The 21,187-nt window shown below is 40.3% G+C and overlaps 1 protein-coding gene across 1 annotated transcript in view; it reads left to right on the forward strand.

The window, feature by feature from the left end:
- LOC106636937 (lachesin) overlaps window positions 1–21,187 on the forward strand; it is a 168,353-nt gene that overhangs the window by 58,586 nt on the left and 88,580 nt on the right. The window contains exon 2 of the mRNA XM_089593077.1: window positions 3,010–3,119. Coding sequence (XP_089449203.1) covers window positions 3,010–3,119 — 110 coding nt within the window. The remainder of the gene's footprint in view (window positions 1–3,009; window positions 3,120–21,187) is intronic.

The raw sequence follows: 21,187 nt of genomic DNA on the forward strand, positions 1-21,187 counted from the left end.
TTATTTTCTTTTTCTTAGTTCATTTACAAGAGTGTATTATTATGATTTTTTTTTAATTTTTTAATTTTTTTTTTTTTTTATATAAAATTTCGTAAACATTCATAAGATTGCATGTTTTGGATGATAACTGATACCTTTCTATCTGACCTGCAAAATTTAATAGCCAGCAAACATTAAGTAGAAACAGGCGATTAAGGCAAGACAAGCCATGGGCAGACAAAGTGTAAAAAAAATAACTTCATCTGATCTGTACTTATTATGAAAGTAGGTTAAAAATTTTTTGTCAAAGTTTTAATCATCTCACCACTGTCAGGCACAAAAGCACGTGAAATAAAAGTAAAAAAAAAAAAAAAAAAAAAAAAAAATATAAATCTAATAGCTCTCAAAAATTTCATCCGAGACCCTGAAAAATCAGAGCTAGCGCTATCAACGTGCACAGGCACACCACGCGCACTATTAATTCACCACTTCCGCGGAGATTTGCTCTTGATGCTCCGCGGGTTGCCCACCGTCATCACTCGCACAAAAGAATGCCAATCACATACCAACGTTCCCGCGCACACATCCTTCCTCCACCGTAAAAGTCCCTTTCTGCGCTCCTTCCGAGTATTAAACACACCCGTGCAAGTCGAGGGGTAAGACCCTTGGTATTCGAGCACCTCCAACAGTTTCTTTTGAGGAGAGGGCGAGCAGCGGCGGGCTGGCATGGGATAGTAAAGTCGATGGCAGTGTCCCAAAGAGAATTTCCGAGTAGGTAGGGAGTCAGCTTGCCAACCGGAGTAGCATAGCAGTCGTCAGCCTTAGACCCACTCGCTCTCCCTCTACTTCATATCCGCCTCAAAAGTCACGGCCGACGCGCACCGACTTAGCTCAGTGGCAGGCGTTACTGGAACCACTCGTATACGTGCGTACTTATACACCTTCCTATAAACACATATACATGTAACTGAGAAAGGATTTAAAGTGACTCGCAGAGAAGCTACACCAGTTGCATCTCTTTTTCCTTCCTTCCATCTTCTTCCCTATACCATCGAATTTCTTTCTCTCCAGTTTGACTCTTTTATGCTCTTTGGACCCTTTTATACGGCTCTATGCTCCCCGTGTACGTATGTACGATGGAGGCACCACGTGCACTTTGTTTCGTTCGCATCTTGTCGTGCATCGAAAGCAGACAGCCGCTGTTGTACGTACCATTGAGTGGGAAGAGGGTTGAAACAAGGAGGGCGTTGATCTGGCATAAATATGTATGCGAGTGATTTTTATTCGAGGTGCAAGTCTCTTGCTTGGTTTGGCATCGCTGGTTACAGGGATCGTGCTTTTTTCGTTGCTGGTGTCATGTGTATGCTTTCTATCGTTACGTTTAATTGGAATCTTGGAGTTTGGAAAGTTTAATGCAGGGTAAAATACGAAAGATAAATTTTCAAGACATTAAGACTCTCTCTGAAAGACATCTAGAGATTTTTACTGATTTTGAGTGCTATGTCATTAATGTCTGTCAAGTTATAACATTAAATTTTCTTGGGATATTTGAAAACGACTAGTAGAATAATAGCTTTTTGCATGACAGACCAATTGGTACTTTAAATAACATATTTTTTAATAGATTTTAACCTGTTGAAGCTTGGCGTTTTAAACATTTCTAGTTTACAATTTTTTCTTTTAAAAAAAATAGTGTTATTTGATTTAAGATATTAACTGTCAAAAACAAAAAAAGTTAAGGAACGTTTCTACATTTTTTAAACTGAATTTTAAATGTATTAAACAGTTGAATGAGATTATTTGTACATGTTTTGGTTTAGTACGTTTTTACTACATATTTATTCATTAAAAAGTCTAAATAATGTATTTTTCCAGAAAATTTAGAAGTTCCTTACCCCTTGGGTTTGTCGAATCAACAAATTTTTGAACTTAAAAATATCAAAGAAATCAATAAACTCCACAACAGTTGTTAAAATTACATGTTATATTAATATATTTATTTTAAAGTAATCATTGGTTGGTTAATGCATTGATCATCAAAAATGTACTTGATATTTTTTTCCTAAAACAAAGTAGATGTGTAAGTATCAGTGTGGATTACATCTTATTTATTTATATACTTGGGTAAATTACGTTTCATGTTCAAAAAAACACATGGTAGCGGTTTAAAGTGAGATAAATCTGAAAAATCAGTAGTACAGGTCAACGTATGATGCGACAGACATAAAAATACGCATCAGCAATGTATAAACGTCTTAAAAAATTGTGTATGGATTGTATTGGATACGGTGAGTAGCTTAACATAAGCTGTCTAGTTCAAAAACCTTTGAACTCCAACTCAAATAATTCTAGAAATTCCTGTAATGTAAGACTTTGAAGAAGCCGCATTAAAAAAGTCATTCACCTTTTTTTTCACCATTAGATTTAGAATCTTCTATCTTTTAACCTCAGAGATGTTAGAATTTACATAAGAAAAGTCTGAACGTAAAGAAGTCATATGAAAAAAGTGCTGTTGAGCCAAATAACTCCCCAACCCGAGTTTTGAAATACTACTGATTCAGTGTTTGAGTTTTTCAATATCTTACGACTGAAGGATTTCTTAAATTTTTAATGGTTATTTTTAGGACTTGAAATCTTTAGTCAAGGAGGTAAAAGACTATTAGAACTTGAAACAACAGCCATAAATAATTTTTAGAGCATCTAATGCTCGATCCACATGTCTGCCGTCCCATACGTTGACCTTTACTACTGATTTCCCACCTTAATTACTTAGTGCTCGCAGTTTTTGCAAATTAATCAATAAAAGAATATTCTGGAAGACCTGTTATTATGGTTTCAAGAAAATTTTACTTGTCTCTGTTTATTATTAAATTCCATTTATTATAAGCATTGTCTTTCAGAAATTTCCATGTCAGAGAAAAACTCTATCGGCATCAACTTAATGTACTAAAGACATAAAGATAAAAAGCAAATTTATTCCAATACTTAGATTCAAACTTCAAATATTTGATAATTCACGTATTCTTTCAGCCCCTACAACCATGGAGCCCGAATTTGTGAAGGAAATCGGCAACATAACGGCACCGGCTGGCCGGAGCATCAAGCTCGCGTGCACCGTCAAGGACTTGGGAACGTACAAAGTGAGTAAAAATGCACGTGCAAACCATTTTACTCCGATCAACGCGAATCCCGAGATGAAGCTTTGATAATCACGCGTGACTCGGGGGGTCCCTCAAAAACATCATCCCTACAGCGTGCCATTAACGTCAGTTCACACACTTGGACCCTCTACTGGCAAACCGTGCGCATACTTTGCGCGGCCCGAAAGAAGAGAGACCTCGAGATACGACGGGAAAAAGAAAAAAAGATAGTGTCAAAGCAAGCCCTAGAGCCCCCTTGTAAATACACACCCGCGTAGAGGTGGCGAGAAGGAATGAAGGCAGGGAAGGATGGGGGGAGGCCTCAAAGTTTTTCCAGGAAGCGAAGCAGTGGAAAATCGCTCGTGCGCGCTGGCGACGCTTGATTTTAATGAGACCCTCCAATGAATCGCATTCATTAAAACGCCCCCGCGGTAGGGATAAAGAGATTCCACGCCGGGTTGAAGGGGACGCTGCGTTCCACCTACCCTATCCGAAAAAGAGACTACCACACAGCCCTTGTGCTTGCGAGATCGATGTGGGAATACATTGCATCTCGCGTTTCAAACAGACGACGACAACGCGCTACTGCCACGCTCGCCGGGGTTATTCGCAGATTTGAGACTTAACCAATCGAGAAGCGCATTGATAATAGTCTCACGACAAAAAAAGTGGATGCTCCGCGTAATGTTCATATGGTACACGAACACAGGCGTAACACACCGTGGAGCGACTAAAATTGAATCGGGGCCGCCTGCCCACTTGCGGGCTCGCGCAAGGGAGCTTGGACCCATGCCAGGAGATGCTACTATCGGCTTTTGGCTCCTAGAGCCTTTTTGGCTCCTTCTCGTGTGTACGTACGTCGAGCTTCTGCAGGACTTTACATGCGGAGATACATTTTTTCTCGCTCCCTCGTTCGGATTCGCCGGGTCGGCTGGGACTCGAGAGCGAAATTTTTGGTGGGCCGAGATACAGGGATGCAGGAGTCACGCGAGATTGGATTCGCCTGTCGAAGTAGGTCTTGAGGAGGATGAGCGGGAGTTGCAGGAATTTTTTTTTTTCCCTTTCAGGTGGAGGAGGGAGGCGAAGGCTCCTTTTATTGGGTCGGGTTTTGGTTTGTCGGACGTGGTGGAGAGTCGGGAGAATTTGCTTGGATGTCCGTGCTGGACAGGTGTTGGTCGAGCTATTTGGTTTCTTTCGAGGGTAGTTTGCTGTGAGCCACTGGAGTGGAAATATGTAGGTCTTGATGTTTGCTCCAATGATGTGCGGAGCCTTGTTAACGAACTCTGGAGTTTTTTCGTTTTTTATTCGCGGTACAAATATTGTGGATGAATGAACGTCAAGTTATTCGTAAAAAGGATTTGTAAAATAAATTTTGCGTGAAAAAAAAATACTAACAATCGACACAATTGAAATTGCCTTGGTATTCAACGCTCGGTGGGCTTTTTGACGTTTTATCGACTAAAAATTGAAATTTTTCGTTTGAACTTTTACGGAACGAGGAAGCGTTTGATTTCCATTTACAAACAATCAAATCGTCACTGCACAACTTTCCCACTGAATATTTTTTACTGCCTCGATAACTTTGGCTATAAAACGGAATCTCATACATCACTGGTGATTTTTGTCTGTGGTCATTGATCGATAGGCGAAAATGCATTAAATTTACAGATTTTTTTTCTGTACAGCAACTGTTACTCTACCAATTAAATTATGATGGTATCATTTACGAGAAGTGTAAGATTGACAGTATTATTCGTAATATATATGCAACAATAAGAAATTTCAGATTACTTCTTAAAAAACAAAGTTATTTCCGCTGTTTTCAATAGCTTAAGAGTTAAGTAGTAAAACTCAAGTTTCGTCAGACAAACTTAAAAAATAATACCATTTTTTCAAATATTACACTCTCTTTATACAATTAGTTTCAAAATTAAAGTTTTTAGTTGGAGGAGGACAGCTTGTGGAAGTGATGCACCCAATTGATATCCATTCAGAAGTAAATATTTTCAGATGTGTTTATATGAAAGACTATTGTGTACATGCATGAATGCACAGAGTGGTTACCACTCGAAAAACTCTCAAATTAGTTTTTAATTTGTTGAACTCCAGTTGTAGTTATTCGTATGTGGTTACGTTTCTCTCTTTAAAAAAAATGTAGTGTTTTCCTGTAGTAACCACTGAAATTCCGTAGTACAAAGTACGTTTAGTCAGCCTCATGATATTTTTAGGCAGGAACGTTATACGGAAAGCCTCATGTTGTCGCTAGTAAAAAACTTTCAAGTATAATTTTGCCTCAGTTTCTTCACCTATACCCAATGAATAAAAGTCTCACTTACTGTGATTTACGATTCACTTATCTAACAATATTGCTGTCTCCCGGAAGAAAGTGCACGATTGAGAAAATCAACAAACTGACAAAAATACAATTTTTTCCGCGAAAAAAATCATTTTGCCGTAAACAAACTAATCATTTAACAAATCAACGATCTAATCATTGTATACAAACAAAAATGTTTTTGTATGGAGGATGAACAAAAAATCATAGTTATCGTTCTGGCTTGACAGATTTTCTTGAAATAAAAAAAAACGCAAATGTTGGCGCATTCTTTGGTAGCTTTGGCCTGTTGTACTTCAGTTTATAAAAGTTTGGTATTTAAATAGGAGACCACCAATAATAACAAAAAAAATAAAATACAACACTTTTGATAACGCTATCAAAAATATAAATATCCGACGTAAAAAATTTATACACTTTTTTTGTCTGTAGCTAGTGAACACTGCGATAAAAATTTCGTATTTAACTAGAACTAGATGGTAAGTTATACTTGATCGTCATTTCTACTAATGACTTATTTATGGACAAACTATGATTTAGTTTCATTCACCTTCATATTTTTACAAATTAAAAAAAAAAAATAATAATAATAATAAAAATAAAAATAGTGATAATAAAACCCTGTAACCTAAACTCTACTACCTCGAAACATAAGCTATTGGGCTATCAGAGCGAAACCAATTAAGGTAATCATCGGAGGGGTACCGAGAGAAGTAATGGGTCGATGGCCGAAGAGGTGCGCTCGGCATTACCGATTCCCTGTCGCGTTTGCCTCCAGAGTTCTGCGCCCTTCCTTCCTTTCTCTCCTCTTGGGAGTTTGCGAGAGGAAAGGGACTCAGGGAAGGCGAAGCCACGCAAACTGTTTCACTTCCTATCTTTAATAGTAGCTCTACAGCTACTTTAACTTAAATACACAGCCGATCATCATTACATCAAGATATTCACGTGCTGTCGGAAGAAATTCTATTTAATTCATCTGTAAGTGGCTTGTGTATCATGTGGCTTCTTCATTTGTATACTGTACGTTTTATGATCTTTGCAGAACTTTAATGGACAAGGTAACAATTATAATGTGAAAAATTAAGTATCAAAGTTACATATACTCTGCCGCGAATTTGCATAATAACGTGTTACGTTAACTTTGGTATAATGTAACCCATCAGCGATAACACAGTTAGGATCCTCCATGTCTCGGACGAGTTTCAAGTTCATGTAAAGCCAGAACTGCAGAAACTTTCCACGTGCTGTAATGTTACTCGCGTGTCTGTTCACCACTATTTGAACTACATCGCTGTACCTACTTGAAAATTGATCTTCGAAAACTTGGACCACGTTAACTTTGTAATATTCTCAATTAACGAATCATAAAATGTAAATCAACCCAGTGTTTCTCGGTGAGCTTATTTTCGCTTATTTTTGATCCAACCTGTCGAAAAAGAAGTACTCGACTATTGGGTTCCAAAGCTGTATAAAAACAACAAACAAACTTCACAACTTTCCAGTTACGACAGGTAATCGCATCGAGTTAAATCTCTATTGTATCTTTTGAAACAAAACAAAATGTTTTACTAAAGAGCCCAACCATTGAAACTAAGAAGCTCCCTCGAAACAAAGCCAAAACAACAACATCGGCAATGAGTCGATACCCTCTTCCCGATTCATCTAATTATTTTCCCTGAGCTAATTAGTCTCTTTTATTTTTTTTTTCCAATCGATCTCCCAGCGTGGAAGAATGCATCGATTTTCTTATTGCGCACCTCGAAGACAAGTGAAAACAAAACACCAATGCCAGGGCAAAGAAAAGAGGAGCTAGAGGGCGAGTTAAAGACGAAGCTCCGTTATCCTCGTCTTCTTCAGACAGGAATGGGTAATGAACTCAGGGCCAGGCTTAGTTCGCACAGCGGCTTGTATTATTAAGACGTCGCTTCCCGTCGAAGTCGACCCCTTCCACTCTCTTGTGCGCCAAAGCTCGGCTACCACCACAACAGCGATGGCTATGAATTTCACTCTCGTCTGAACAACTACTGACTGCTACTACTACTACGGTAGCTCGGCTGAGTTGCCCAAGATTTCCCTTGAAAGACTTTTCTGCGAGGCAGGGGAGAGGATCGCAGGATTGATTTTCAACTTTTGCCTTTTCATATTTTCCAGCTTCTTTGTCAGGGTGGGAAAATTGCCGATGTTAAGAGCGTTTTTGAGGCTCCTGCTGTCTAAGGGTTTCGTTTTATCAAAACAAATTCGAGATTCAGACCAGCGTTGTACTGTCCTTGAAAAATATCGAAAAAAATTATCGATTGTCGATTGTGATTATAATTTTTAACTATTAACATTTACTTCCGTAAAGCATTTTTTTTTACATCTTCGTATTGGTATGAAGTGGAGAGGCACTAGTTCGAATAAATGGTCAAAAAACTTATTGTGCTCTGATTATGTTGAATTATATATGCATTAAACTTGATTTAACAAAATATATTAGGGTACATGACGGTTGCAACACATCACTAATTGAGTTACACTTCAAGGGTTTTGTTGGTTTTCCCAGAGCTTGTACTTCAATGCCAAAACTCCTTACCTCGGCAAATACAGTTCAAAGCGAGCTTTTATAATTATCTCGCTCGATGGTGCAGTTGCTTGTGTATTAATTACGTGTACGTGGCTGGGCGCGCAAGAGACCATCGCCATCTCACTCCGCGGTCCTACACGTACCGCGAAGTACGCAAAACACACACACACACACACACACACACAGACTGTACATCGACGCTCGGAGTAACTTTCCAAGACGCCGAAGCGCATAACCGAGGAGCTATCGCATTTCATTAACCCCAGTCATCTCGCCGGTGAGAACCGATCACAGGCACGGCGTCGAAGTTTGCGCAGCGGCCCAAGGCCATTCCGTCCGGGCGCTCTTGCGGTGGCGGCTCCTTCCTTCCACGCGCGGAAGTCAAGTGGTGCGCGGGGGAGCGAGCTGGTGCCACCCAACAGCAAAACCGCAAACATGCGGCTTGGCGCTGCCGTGGACACTTTGCCTCCTCTCCCGCCCTCCTCGATCTGTATACCCAAAACCAGAGCCAACAGCCAGTACAGCGGAGGGCTGGAATTAGCGTGTGCGTGCGCTTCTCTACACGGGCTTGAGAACGCCGGCTCTTCTTGCTCACGTATACGTACTTACCTGGAGGCTTCTTGGTTTCTACTTCCGTTTTGCGTTCCTGTGTGCAAGTTCTCGCGGATACTTTTGGGGATGGCTCGTTGCGAGCGAGCTTGCGAAGTTGTTCCGAGGTGAGTTTTGGGATGATGGTTTCCAGAAGAAATTCCTTTGTCCATTCCAAGGTGATCTGGAATCAAAGGATTCCCGCGGCAAATCATTTAGGGATTCAAGGTAAAAGTGTACACATACATACATTCGTACGTTATTACTTCCATGTCCATATGGATTAAAACATCGGAATCTTGCGTGTCACTCGCCTATCGAGGGATATTCGTGATTTTGCCGGATAAATTAGCAGTACTAATGGTCAAAAAGTTTTTGATGATTTTTTTTTGTCATTTATTCACATTAAACGATTATTGACACATATTACAGCAATTTCCATTATTACGGATGTGTCTTAACTTTCAAATTAAGGAATTATTTCTTGAATGTGTCATTTTGATTCATAAAAATTTACGAAATAGTGACATTGCGAAATTTAAAGAAATCACAGTTATCTCTTGTGCAACGTTAAACAGCAAAATTTTAATCGCTCAATATTATTGTTTGATGAAATAGACTGTGTTTAGATCAAGTTAACTTAATTTTTTTTTTCCAAGCACAAACCTAAAGAGTTTACCAGTTTATGGCTGTTCTACTATTTTTCAATGTTTTTCATTTTTGTGAATCATAGCTTTTTAGAATACAATAGTAGAAACATGATTCCTCCAAACTCAAGGTGAACTCGTCTTCTCGAGCATTTTTAGCAGCTTTGAAAATATCGTAAAAATGAACAATACATATTCGTACGCTCAAATATCAGTGCATAATGTCAAGAACAAAATCCAAGGCAAAATTTGGTATTGTGAGGTAACTTTGCCATCAAAAAAATGCTCAAGCAAAAGTACGCGGCAGATGTATCATCACCATCAGCTCGTTATTTCTTTTGAAAAAAAATTACTCGTTTGAAATAATCCAGAGCAAAAAAAGATGAAAGGTAAAAATATTCTCATCCTTCACTCTTCTATTGCTTTATTCAACATCAGATTCCCTCGAAAAAAATCTCTTGAGCCACGTGGTGGCTTTCATTGGCTTTTTAAAAGCATTTTTAACGTTAGCAGATTTCGTTCGTCCCCTCTTTTTTTTCTCTCTATTTTTTTTTTTTTTTTTTTTTCACCATACCCCACTCCTCCTTACGCTTACCAAGAAGAAGTAGAGGAAGGTATAAGTAGCAGGAGGCTTTAGTGGCACTTAACATCGCAAACATTATTTTATGATTTTAATGGCGCTGGGTCGGGAGAGAAAGTGAGAGGAGACAGAAGTCCCGATAGGGAGAGGAAGGAGACTCGCCGAGTCGTGCCAAACAAAGTAGGGGAGAAGGTAAAAGAGAGAGGGGAAGCAATTTCGCGTAGCTGGTAAGTTTCCGCAGTTATAGTCGTCTGCGTCCTCGGGTGTTGGTACAACTGTAGTATTTCCCTTCTGGCTCATTGGCCTTTCCGTTCCCTGTTACTTTCTCTTTGTGCGTGAGTTTTGATGCTCGTTAAAAAATGAATTAACATTTCTGATCGTCTTCCAGAATTTGCGTCGTGTAATCGAGAGTTATGAGTTGAGGTGTTTTTTAATACCATTTAAAATGAAAAAAAAAAATCATTATTTAACAATTGTAAAAAGAAATTCATTGTACAACATGAACTGTAAATCAGTCCCAAAGAAATTATTTAAAAACTGGAATGTTATAAAATTAGATGCATATTCTTAACTTACGAGATGAAAATTTTTTAAGCAGAATTTTTAAAAAATAAAATTATTTTTTTAGGAACAATAATAAGGCACTAATAATTTGTAATAGAGTACTTGAAAAAAATTTTGTAGTAAAAACAGTGTATCACATTTTGAAAAAAGAAAGAAATTAGAAGAAAAAAGAGTGAAAGTACTTAAAAAAGTATTTAAATATTTTATTTCAAACACTGTACAATAAACTATAATGTATAAAATTTGTTGCACTTTCTTACCAAAAAAAAATTTCCAATAATATTGTATTGCGAATAGTGATAAATAAAAGATTTTGTTAGCAAAAGTACGCTTTATTTAGGAAAAGAAAATAATATGGTCAACTGCACTATTATGATTGTTCATGTTACTGCGTCTAAAATAGTAATGTTCTCTTTTGCACTGACTCACCGGACGTTGCAAGTAAATTTTAATAAGCAAGCCAAACATAAAAATAAAACGGAGTAAAACATTATCGTTAACTTGCACTCGACGAGCACGAAGCCCCTTCTATTTTCGAAACCCACACCGCGAGCACGAGCTCCCCTTTCCTCATGTATAAATAGAAATTGCATTCAAAACACAATTCATCCCCGACAACATACATCTTTGCCACAGTGACCCTCAATCACCGCCAATTAGCATATCCCTGGAGAAAGAAGGTCCCCTACACGTGAAATTACACTTGTTATGACAGCAAGTTTCGGAGCATCCTCTTCTTTCGCCGACTTGTCGTTAACTACGTTAGCACAGCCAGAGGAGCCTATTAGAACCTTCTCGTGCCTTTCCTCCTTTTTAGCTGTTTTCCTTTCACCTATTCCCATCGCAGTGTCGGCCACTCCTACACCGCTCCCCGATGAAAGCTCCGACTTCCTCTTTGCTAATGGCGGGGGATAAGTTATTTTTCCCCGGCCGCCGGTTTCTTGCTCGCTCTTCTTTTTCCGCTCTGTCTCCGTCCCCGGATTTACGAAGTTACCGAAGATGAGAGCGAAGAGGGGGGGAGGGGCCGCTCCCGAGTCTTTTTCCGTGTTTACATCCATACAGCCAAGGGTGGGTGGCAAAAAGCACCGGATTGAATTGCGATGCTTTCGCGAGAGAGCTCTCTCTCTCTCTCTCTCGATCCGATTGCAAAGTTATGAACGCGGGGGTAGGGGGGTGCTACTTCTTGCTCCGGGACCGCGGAAACTTTCTCCCACACTGCTCTTCTGTTTTTATTTAATTCGGATGAGAAAGAAAAAAATTAATTTTCCCTAAAAGTTGACCATGTCCAAAACAACCCCGTCATCGATGATTCGGGGGACGTAAACAAGGCTGCGGCAGAAGTTGTTTTGGGTCCCTCGAACGTTAGATTTACAAAAAAAGACTGAGATTCAACAAAGAGGAAAATGTATCTTCATCCGGGTACTTACGCAAAAATTTTAATCAATACATTGTAGTGGACTCAAAGATGGTTCATAAAAATTTTGATTCACGCGCCGTGAGCTCCAACCCGGGTAGTACGTATAGTTTGGCCCTGCTGCATCTATCATCTCCTCTCTCCCTTTTTTTAATAAAATTCAAGAAGCCGATTACGTCCCTCCGAACTATAATGCAAGCGCGCTCGCGCTGATTTGTCTTACAAATGCGAGAACGTCGGGGCACGACTGAGCACACGGAATGACCGAAATTAAATTAGGCTCTCTCTTTCTCGATTTTTCACTTTCTCGGGCGTGCCATGCTTCCTCTCTGCATTTCCACTGGTTTCGCTAGTTGTCGAGTTATGAGTAATACAAGTCGAGAGCCTTACCATTCGAATCTTTATTTATTAATAAATAAAGACGTTTCGACTACGTATAATAGGTATAGTCCTGATCAAGTCTCCAAAATTATTTAAAAAAGAAAAACTGTACAATAATAGAGAACATCAAGACAAATAGTGTACAGTTTGGTGCTCAATGTGGAGAAACGTGGTATAAATCATAATCGTTTGAAATAAATAGAATACCATACTATTATATCTACTTATTATATAAATGAGTGTCAAACCTATAAACTTTTTCATTAAAATTAATAAAAAAGAAGCAATTGCGTAATTCCTCTCCGGTCCAATGTCATACATCTCACGGTCTCGTTAGCCCATATCGTTGTTTTTCCTTCTCTTTGTAGCTGAAACCAATATCTGACAGTAGCAACTCCCGAACAATTGATTGAACAAGTATTGCTCGGCTTGAACCTAAAATTTCTCGTTATTAACCCATTTTGGGCCATTCTATCATTTCATCCTCCAACTATTATATATAGTTCAGTATAACTCGTGAAAACTCCTGAACTACCATAATAACAAAGCTTGTTATGCCAGGCATTAAGAAGCGGGGGTGTTTGTAACGAACCAAAAAGTTTGTAGAAAAAAGCGACGCCTCTGCAGTAAGATCCCGTGGAAAAAAAAAAAAAAAAAAAATACTTTCATATTGAATGCATGATTGGCAACTCGAGACAAGCCAAGTAACGAACGGGAGCCAAAAAACACGAGCAATAACTGCGCGCACAGCCCTCGGCAGACTCTGCCCTTTCTCCCTTTCGCGGATAAAGGAGGAAGAACCCCGAGAGAAGGAGGACGAGCGGAATCCTTAGGCGCGCGTTCCGGAACAGACGACACTCATTTTCCCGGCCGTTGACTCCGGATTCTCCGGGCACGGGCTCTCTCTCTCTCTCTCTCTCCCTCCCTTCCACCTTCTCACCCTCTATCTCTCTCTCGTACGTATACGTGTAGGTATATAATATATTCGTGTATATTCCCTTGTGGGCCAGTTTCGGTTCCACACCGCGCGTAGGTACACTCTCCTCCTTCTTCTCATCCTCCTCGTCCTTGCTCCGATAGCCCGGGCGTAGCGAAAATCCTGCGTCGCGCTTCCATCACGAGAGATAGGTGCAATCCTGCCCCGCTGGCTGCTTCCTCCTTTCACGAACTGTCCCTTGCTCGCGACAATAAATGTCGTGAATTGTTGTTGGATGGCATCATGAGAATACCCCGAATTTGTCATCATCTGAAATAACACACGTGATGTTTCAAGTGTAAATATTATACTTAATGGTTGATACACACTTTCCTTGTCATGTTTTAGATCGATGGATGTAAGATTACGTAACTCAATAACCTAAAGAAGTGTAAACATACTGAGCCAAATGATGCAAAGACTTTCTCAAACTGTCAAAAAAAAAAAAGAAGAAAATTCGTTCAGAAAATCCAAGCTCTCAATACTTGCATCTTGTGACGAAAAACACGAGAAGGCCAAGCATCGATAAAAATTAGTAACTGCATCGACGAACCTCTGAAAAGTCCTGGTGTGAAAGCAGCGCGAGTCAAAGGCCCTAGAAAAATACCCGTGCAAATCAAATTCAAAGGGGGGGGGGAGGGAGGAAAGGGAGAAAAAGCGATTGAAGGAAAAAACAGACAATCAGCGACGAACGCATTGATTAGCCGGTCCGAGCCGGCTGCAGCAAAACACTCCCCGGCACTTTGGCAGCACGTGCGAAGCCATTTCCGATTTAAGCCCCGACGCTTTCTCTCACTCTCTCTTTTTTTTCCACACAGTGTCCGCTCAAAGTAACGGGCTTACAGTGGGCCCTGAAAAATAATCTCACGCCCGGGCTTTGCTTGATTCTACGCTCTCCAACCCCGAAAAAATACACACTGGGAAAATTTTTACACCAACCCTCTTATAATTTTCTACCACCAGCTATCTTGATGCTCACTCGTATTGCGATGGACACGAACGGCTGCCCATACAACGTAATAGCATGCTCAGCGCGTTGAAAAATAAAATTATCAGCCCTGCACACACCGACGCTTTGTTCGAGGTAAAATCTCACCTCGTGGCGTCTCGGAGGGAAAAAAGCCTCTCGCAGGCAGGAAATCTCAAGATAAGCCGAGTCTGAAAGGAAACACGGACGCCCGATCCTTGAAATTAGAGAAAGAGAGCCCCAAAGGTGGTGCAAAAATGGAGAGAGAACAGTCTGCAGGGAGTGCGTGGATGAGGGGGTGGTGGCTTTTTAACGCTCCGACTGGTCGAAACACTTTTCTGCACTTTCGGCTTTTCCATCGAAACGCGCTCCACTCGACCTTTTTTCCGTCGAGGCTTATACGCGCAACGCCACCTGTGCTGTGTGTACACTGCATCGGGGGGGGGGGGAGGATAGCGTGTTCGGAGTGTTATCGCGCGCCAATGAACTCTGCACTGGGCTCGGAAGGCCGTGCGTACGGCTATTACCTCGGAATCGATGCGCGGCGCTTCCCACGCTAAGCCGAACGATACCTCCGGCGTCTCCTCCCTCCTCGTCCTCATAGTACCTACAGCCGATGGTTCGTTTTATAATGCGCCCACCGCCGCAGTTGGGTGTGTTGTTCTGTGTACTCGCCGTTTCGTAACTCAAGCTGCGTTATGGAAGCCCGAATTGCTTCGACAGTGTTGGCTGTGCGTTGCGTTACTTATACAATACCTACGAGTGTAATTAAGATTTTGTAGATATGGAAGGGATGAATAGCTTACTCGTACATTGTTACTAACTTGGTCAGTTGGGCTGTTACGTAAGAGGATACTTTTAATCGATTACATGCTGTACGTGGTTTTTCTAATTAGGTGAATGTTTTAAATTATACAGTTGTGTAGAAAATAAAAGGAATGAAGGAATGCGAGGAGAGAAGGGCTCCACAAAAAGAGAGGTAGCTCTCAGTAGAATCTCTCAGAAGTATATGTACTTCGGATTTTTTTTTATTCAAAGAGCTACACTGATTTGATAAAAATGTAATTATTACGTATAATTATCATAACGTGATAACAAACAAAAATCTAGGAACCCATCTCCTTTTAATTTGCTTTCACATAACTAATCTATATTATTGAATTTGACTCTTAATCTCATAAAGGCTGACATTATTCTTCGTGTAATTTTATTTATGACCGAAATGAAGTACATGATAATTTTTAAACCAATGATAAAACCATGAGCAACGACGAGGATAAATTGTATCATGATTGGCAACGATAACCAACGAGAGATATTGTTAAGCATGTAATAACTGATAACACTGCCACGAAGACAAGTGCTAATTAGCCTACTGAAAATTTTCAAGGCAATCATCGTCACAAAAAAATTCTATCGTACTTCAGTAAGTAATGTTTTGCTGCTTGATGTGAAGAGTAACATGTCAGGAAAAAGTAGCGGATCAAAAATTGCCTCGGTATTCCGTACATTATCACAGCTGCACATAGTTGAAAATGGAATCCTCTCAACTATACCATTAGCGTAATCAACGTGAATCGATATTAGAAGGATTCAGATCTCAAGGAGGGGAGGGAGATCAATCCGTTCGTTATTCCGACCTTTGCCTCTCTTCGGTCGGAGCTGACCAATCAGTGCCACGCACGTATGAAATTTAACCCAACGGGAATCGCCAACTGGAAACACAAGCACAAATCCGTGGCCGAAGCCGGAAACGGTAGACACACCAGGTGAAAGAACAATCGTAGCTTGGGCCTTAAAAAACTGCGCAAAAGTTGTACCAGTTGGGGTTGAACTGGAGACAAACGTACACGAGAAGACCCAACTTGGAGTGGAATAAAAAAAAAGGGGAAGGGGAGAGAATTGAGCAGAGTATAAAGTCAAGAGCGAAAGATAAAAGGAAAGAATGAGCACGCGCGCGAGTGCAGTCAAAAGGTGAAGAAGACGCGGGGTTGGGGGGAAAAAGGGGATGCGCGGGCGTAAAAGCTCATAAAGGATCTCGAGAGCCGGAGGATAGCGTAGCGGTTTGTGGAGGGAGGGGACGGGCAAAGTGATAAGCAGCGCGAGAGGGAGCCCAGATATACGGAGGGCTCATTAAATGTGGAATGCTGATTGCGTTAACCTGCTGCGGTAGCCTCGAGCGATGTCTCTTCCCCTTCCTCTCTCTCTCTCTCTCTCGTCCTTTTGCTCCATTGCTGTATAGCGCCTGTCCCGCTATTACTGTGTCCATGTGGCGTCTTCTGTGGCGTCGGTTCTATTACGGTTCCTGTCCAGGGAGATTTCTTTTCATCGGTCATGTGGCAGTGTTTTCTCATCACGACCAGCGTGTTTGCGAATGCTTTTTTCTCATTGTTTTCTGTCCTGGTGTGTTTGATCCTTCAGATTTTTTTTTTTTTTTTTTTTACTTCTGTGAATGGTGGATTTTAATGGAAAAGCTGGGGCTTACATTGATTTTTTGAGATACGCATCGTTAAGGGGTCGGGCGAGAGGGTATGTAACGCCCAACTGCGAAACGAAAGCGAAGCTTTTGGGATTAATAAAATTTTTATTATCGAGATTGTGACGGGATGTCAGTTGGTTGAAAAAGGATTTTACGTCGAGTAAGTGACAAAAGCACTCAGTGACGGATAATTAATTTCGACGGACTTCCTAATTTGACGCTAATGTCGCGTGTGCCGAGCTTTTTGATTCACGTTAATGTGCGTGGGAATGAATAATTTTGGCGTTAATGCCAGAGGCGTTTTGGAATATCGACTGATTTTTTTTTTGCTCGTCAGCAATTATTTGTTCTCCATACCAATGTAAATCTGTTAAATTCCAGGGGGGAGTGAGTGATAAAATTGCTCGAACATAGTGCTGTGAGTTGATCAGAATATTGGTTGATTGATGCATAATAAATCTTACCTGACAAATCCTCAATTTCCCGACCATAAAGATCAATTAACTATAGATGAGTCTTTAAGGTCAAACTAGCCCCTGTAAAGACAGTGAGAGTCAGTCAAAAAAAAGTATAATGAATAGTTTTATTTCATATGACAAGTTTCAATAACATTAATTTAAAGTGTAACTTTGGAAATTTTTCTTGTAATTCTTTATGTAAAACTAATTAAAATAGTGAATTGTTCAACTATTTGGTGTAAAATGCTAAATATGTATGATAACTTGTATCCCATTAGCTTTTGTTAAATAATATAACATTGTTTTGTTTCAAGGCTTTGACCATTTCTTGACAAATGGTCAGAAACATATTTGACATACAAATCCACATGTGCTAGGGCAGCAAGGCCAAAAATTTTGATGTTTATCGACAATCATACAAATATAGAACTCGTAAGAAAACCAGACAATAAAAAGCAGTGCATACCATTAGAATCAATGCAAAAATCGTTTTACCAATTCAGAGATTCATAGCTCAATAAAAATTGACAATCTTCCAATCTGACAGCACTGGAATTAAAATACAGTATTGATCCAGGCTCTATTCCACTCTCAGCCAAAGTGATCTTACAGCATCATCGAAAAGATCCATTCTACTTATAAACACCCTCACGTATGAACGACTGGATTTATATCCACCTTACCCCACTCGTCTCGTTGTACCGCTGCTATCCTTCCTACCAATCCCATTCTAAATATCGTTTCCGGGACCCCATCTCTTTTTTAGCTCCCACTGATCAGGAGTTAGTTATCCGTGGCAACTTTGCTATTGAGTCAAACTCCGAGTCTAACTTATTTCCAGTTGTCATCCATTTTTCCCGGGAGATATTTTCCTCTGCAAACACGTTTCGTCCAAGTAATCGGATCGTGCATCGAGCGCGTTTTGGCCATTAAAAACCTTTTAGCACACGCTGGGTCGGAAAAATAGGCAAGTGCGCCGCATAACGAAGAGGCGGAAACGCGGGAGAGGAGATATTACGCGTGTCGGAGCTGTACCGTGCAGGCTCGTGTATGAATGCGTGTAGGGGCGTTTGTCGCCCAATTCATTACACTAGAGGCTGCAGAGGAGACTTTTCGCACGATCCAACGCGTGCTGTTGTCTGCGGAATGTGTATACCAGACTTGTTGTATTTGAATGCGTTTTTATGCCAAAGTCATTGGATCCTGACGATTATGTAGTTTTGTTAGATTTTTCCGCTACGGACAATTATAACCTTTTGAAGTTGAAAGTTAGTCCCCAACAAGTACAATCATAGAGTAAAAATCAGGAGCATTGCTTTTTTTGATTCTTGTGAATGTTGTTATTTTACACAGACGGCTAGGTATAAAACTGATGAATGATTGTATTTCAGAGCATTATCAAGATTCGCACGGTATTTTTCAATGTCCAAACATGGTATTTGAGTAAAAATTCATATGATCCATTTTGGGTTTTATAAACTTGTGAAAGAAATCTCATACGAAGTGATCCCAAATGTGTCGAAAGTTGTGAAAGCAGTTGTAAATGAGCTCTAGAATTTAAAGTATATAGCACGTGTTGTACGTACATGCAAAGTTAGAAGACACTTGGCGATCAACACTGAGGTAGGATTTTTTTTAGTGTCTGCACTGAAATTATTTTTCTTTACAGCCGAATAAAACAACAAACAATAATGGAAAAATCTTTCTAATCTCATCGACTACTTTGTTCCTACCATCATTCATAACTCGACGAAATTTAATTTCCTTCAGCTGTGCAAATCAACTTTTTATCACACATTTCTTGCAATCAGACACGATGAAATTTGAGCCCCTGCAAGGCATCAAAAAACACAGCAAAATACAGCACATCTGGCTAAAGTTTCGCTAGCTCTGTCTTCTTGAATCCACGCAGAAACGCTCATATCAGCGCCCAATCAGGACTTTCCTCTTTCTCCGTCACTCTAATTGAGTCCGTTTTTCTATATTTTTCACGTACAGTAACGACAGATGCTCTCCGTCTCTCATACGTATAAAAAAAAAAAAAAAAAAAAAAAAAAAAAAACAGTAGAATGAATAACACGGGAGAAAACAATGGCACCAACAAGTGCAGCTCCTTTTTCCTCACGCGTGTACAACGGCGAGCGGATTTCCGTTCAGTGATTGAGAGAAAGTCGCACTCAAGTGTACCACGCAAACAAGAGCGATGGAATCCCTCCCTTGACGTTCGGTACGTACAGTATATGAGCTATAGCCGGGCAAGAGACAACGATATCGAATGACGGGGAGTATCGGGAGGCTCTGTTATTGTCTTGCCCCGGGAGGATGCCTTGCGAGCAGGAGTCGCTGTTGTGTGCTCGCGCGTGTGTACTTACGCGAGCTGACCGAAATCAATCAAGGCTGCTGATTGTCACAGAACGATGTTAGCCTCCATGAGTGTGTGTGTACAGAGGGTGCGTTGATGACGTTGCGAGGGAGGGGGAAGAAGGGCTGGGCTGCAGTCGATTGCTGCTGACGTTGCGAAGTTAGCCTTGTAGGTGCGTGTAAAGGTGAGAGACGCGGTGATGATGTTGCCGGTGTAATGGTTGGCCTATTCACGTGGAGTTTAGGTTGTTGTTGTTTCTGGGAGATTTTGAAAAGCCAATATTTGGAACGATGCTATTACTGGTAGTTAATAACCCTTGATTAAATCATAGTCATAGATTATTTTAATAGTTTACAAGGACATGGAAAATTGTGAATGTATTTGACATCAATAAGCAACTGCGTATCTGCGTGACAAATGTATGACAAGCATATCTAAACAGATAGCATCGTGAACAACAAAAAGGGATAATGATAATAAACGATAAGGTAATAAATCAGAAGAGGATTGTCTAATGAGCCAGTGTCATGAATTTAAGTATTAGAGGTCAAGTTTTGTCAGACGTGTTGATATTACAGTGTATACCTTATAAAGTCAGACACCACTGTAACGTTTAGAAAAAAACAAGTAGTATAGATCGTGTTTGGTCAGCCATACCACTCAGTTAAAATAATACGTGACGTATGAGAATATTACCGTGCGAAATTTACATTACACCTCATAGTTTCATCGACCACACGTGCTTTAAAAGTTTAAAAAAATCTAAATTGAAAAAAATTAAAAAGTTATAAGGGACGTAGCGACAGTAAATGAAAATTGGAAGAAACCTTGCTGTAAAGTTAAGAGTAACGGGAAATGAAAGAAAAGTGCTCACGCTTGACTATAATGATGACGTACCATGATAAATTAGGAGATGGTCATGTAATGAGCCAGTATGTCATGAATTTAAGTAGTGAAGGTCAAGTTTTGTCAGGCGTATTGATATTACAGTGTATGCATTATGAAGTCAGGCACCACTGTAACGTTTAGAAAAAAACAAGTAGTCTGGCTCATGTTTGGTCAGACATGCAATATACTTCAAGTAACATGTGATTAAGAATAGTACCGCAAACAATCCACATTAAACCTAACAGTTTGATCGACCAAAAGTGCTACAAAAGTTTTAAAAAAATCAACACGGAAAAGAAAGTAGCGATGGTAAATGAGAATCGAGCGTAACAGTGCTGGGAAATCGAGAAAAACGGGAAATGAAAGAAAAGAGCCCACGCTTGAACCTCGCGAGCGCGTACATAGAGAACATGCACGGGTAAAGACTCGGGAGACAGAGGGAATGGGCAAGCGGATGTACGAAACAACTACGTCGACACAACAGAGCTCGGCACACTGTACTCCACAGTAATCGAAATCCACGGAAGACAAAGGATGAAATACTACGAGAGGGGAGGGGGAGTGGAAAACGAGTCCTCGAAAGAAGTTGGGTGGAGCGCACGGTATAACTTACCAGCGAGCAGCGGCGACGTCGATTCCGAGCTTTTGGCTACTACTCTAGTCTTGCGTAAATGTATTGGTGCTTACGGACTGGCTGGGTAGATTTTTGTTCCGTTAAGATTCGGCGACCTCTGGATCCATGAGATTATTGTTACACTACAATTTCCGTTTGGAATAGGTGGTGAATTTTTTTAGTAACTTGACGTTTTACACAAAGTACATTTGGTGGAATTGGAACCTCTAGGGTGGCTGGATAATATTTCATT

The sequence above is a fragment of the Copidosoma floridanum genome, unplaced genomic scaffold, assembly GCF_036245765.1.
Source record: "Copidosoma floridanum isolate Cflo_tuat_1 unplaced genomic scaffold, Cflo_Japanese_pri ptg000019l, whole genome shotgun sequence".
NCBI classification, from domain to species: domain Eukaryota; kingdom Metazoa; phylum Arthropoda; class Insecta; order Hymenoptera; family Encyrtidae; genus Copidosoma; species Copidosoma floridanum.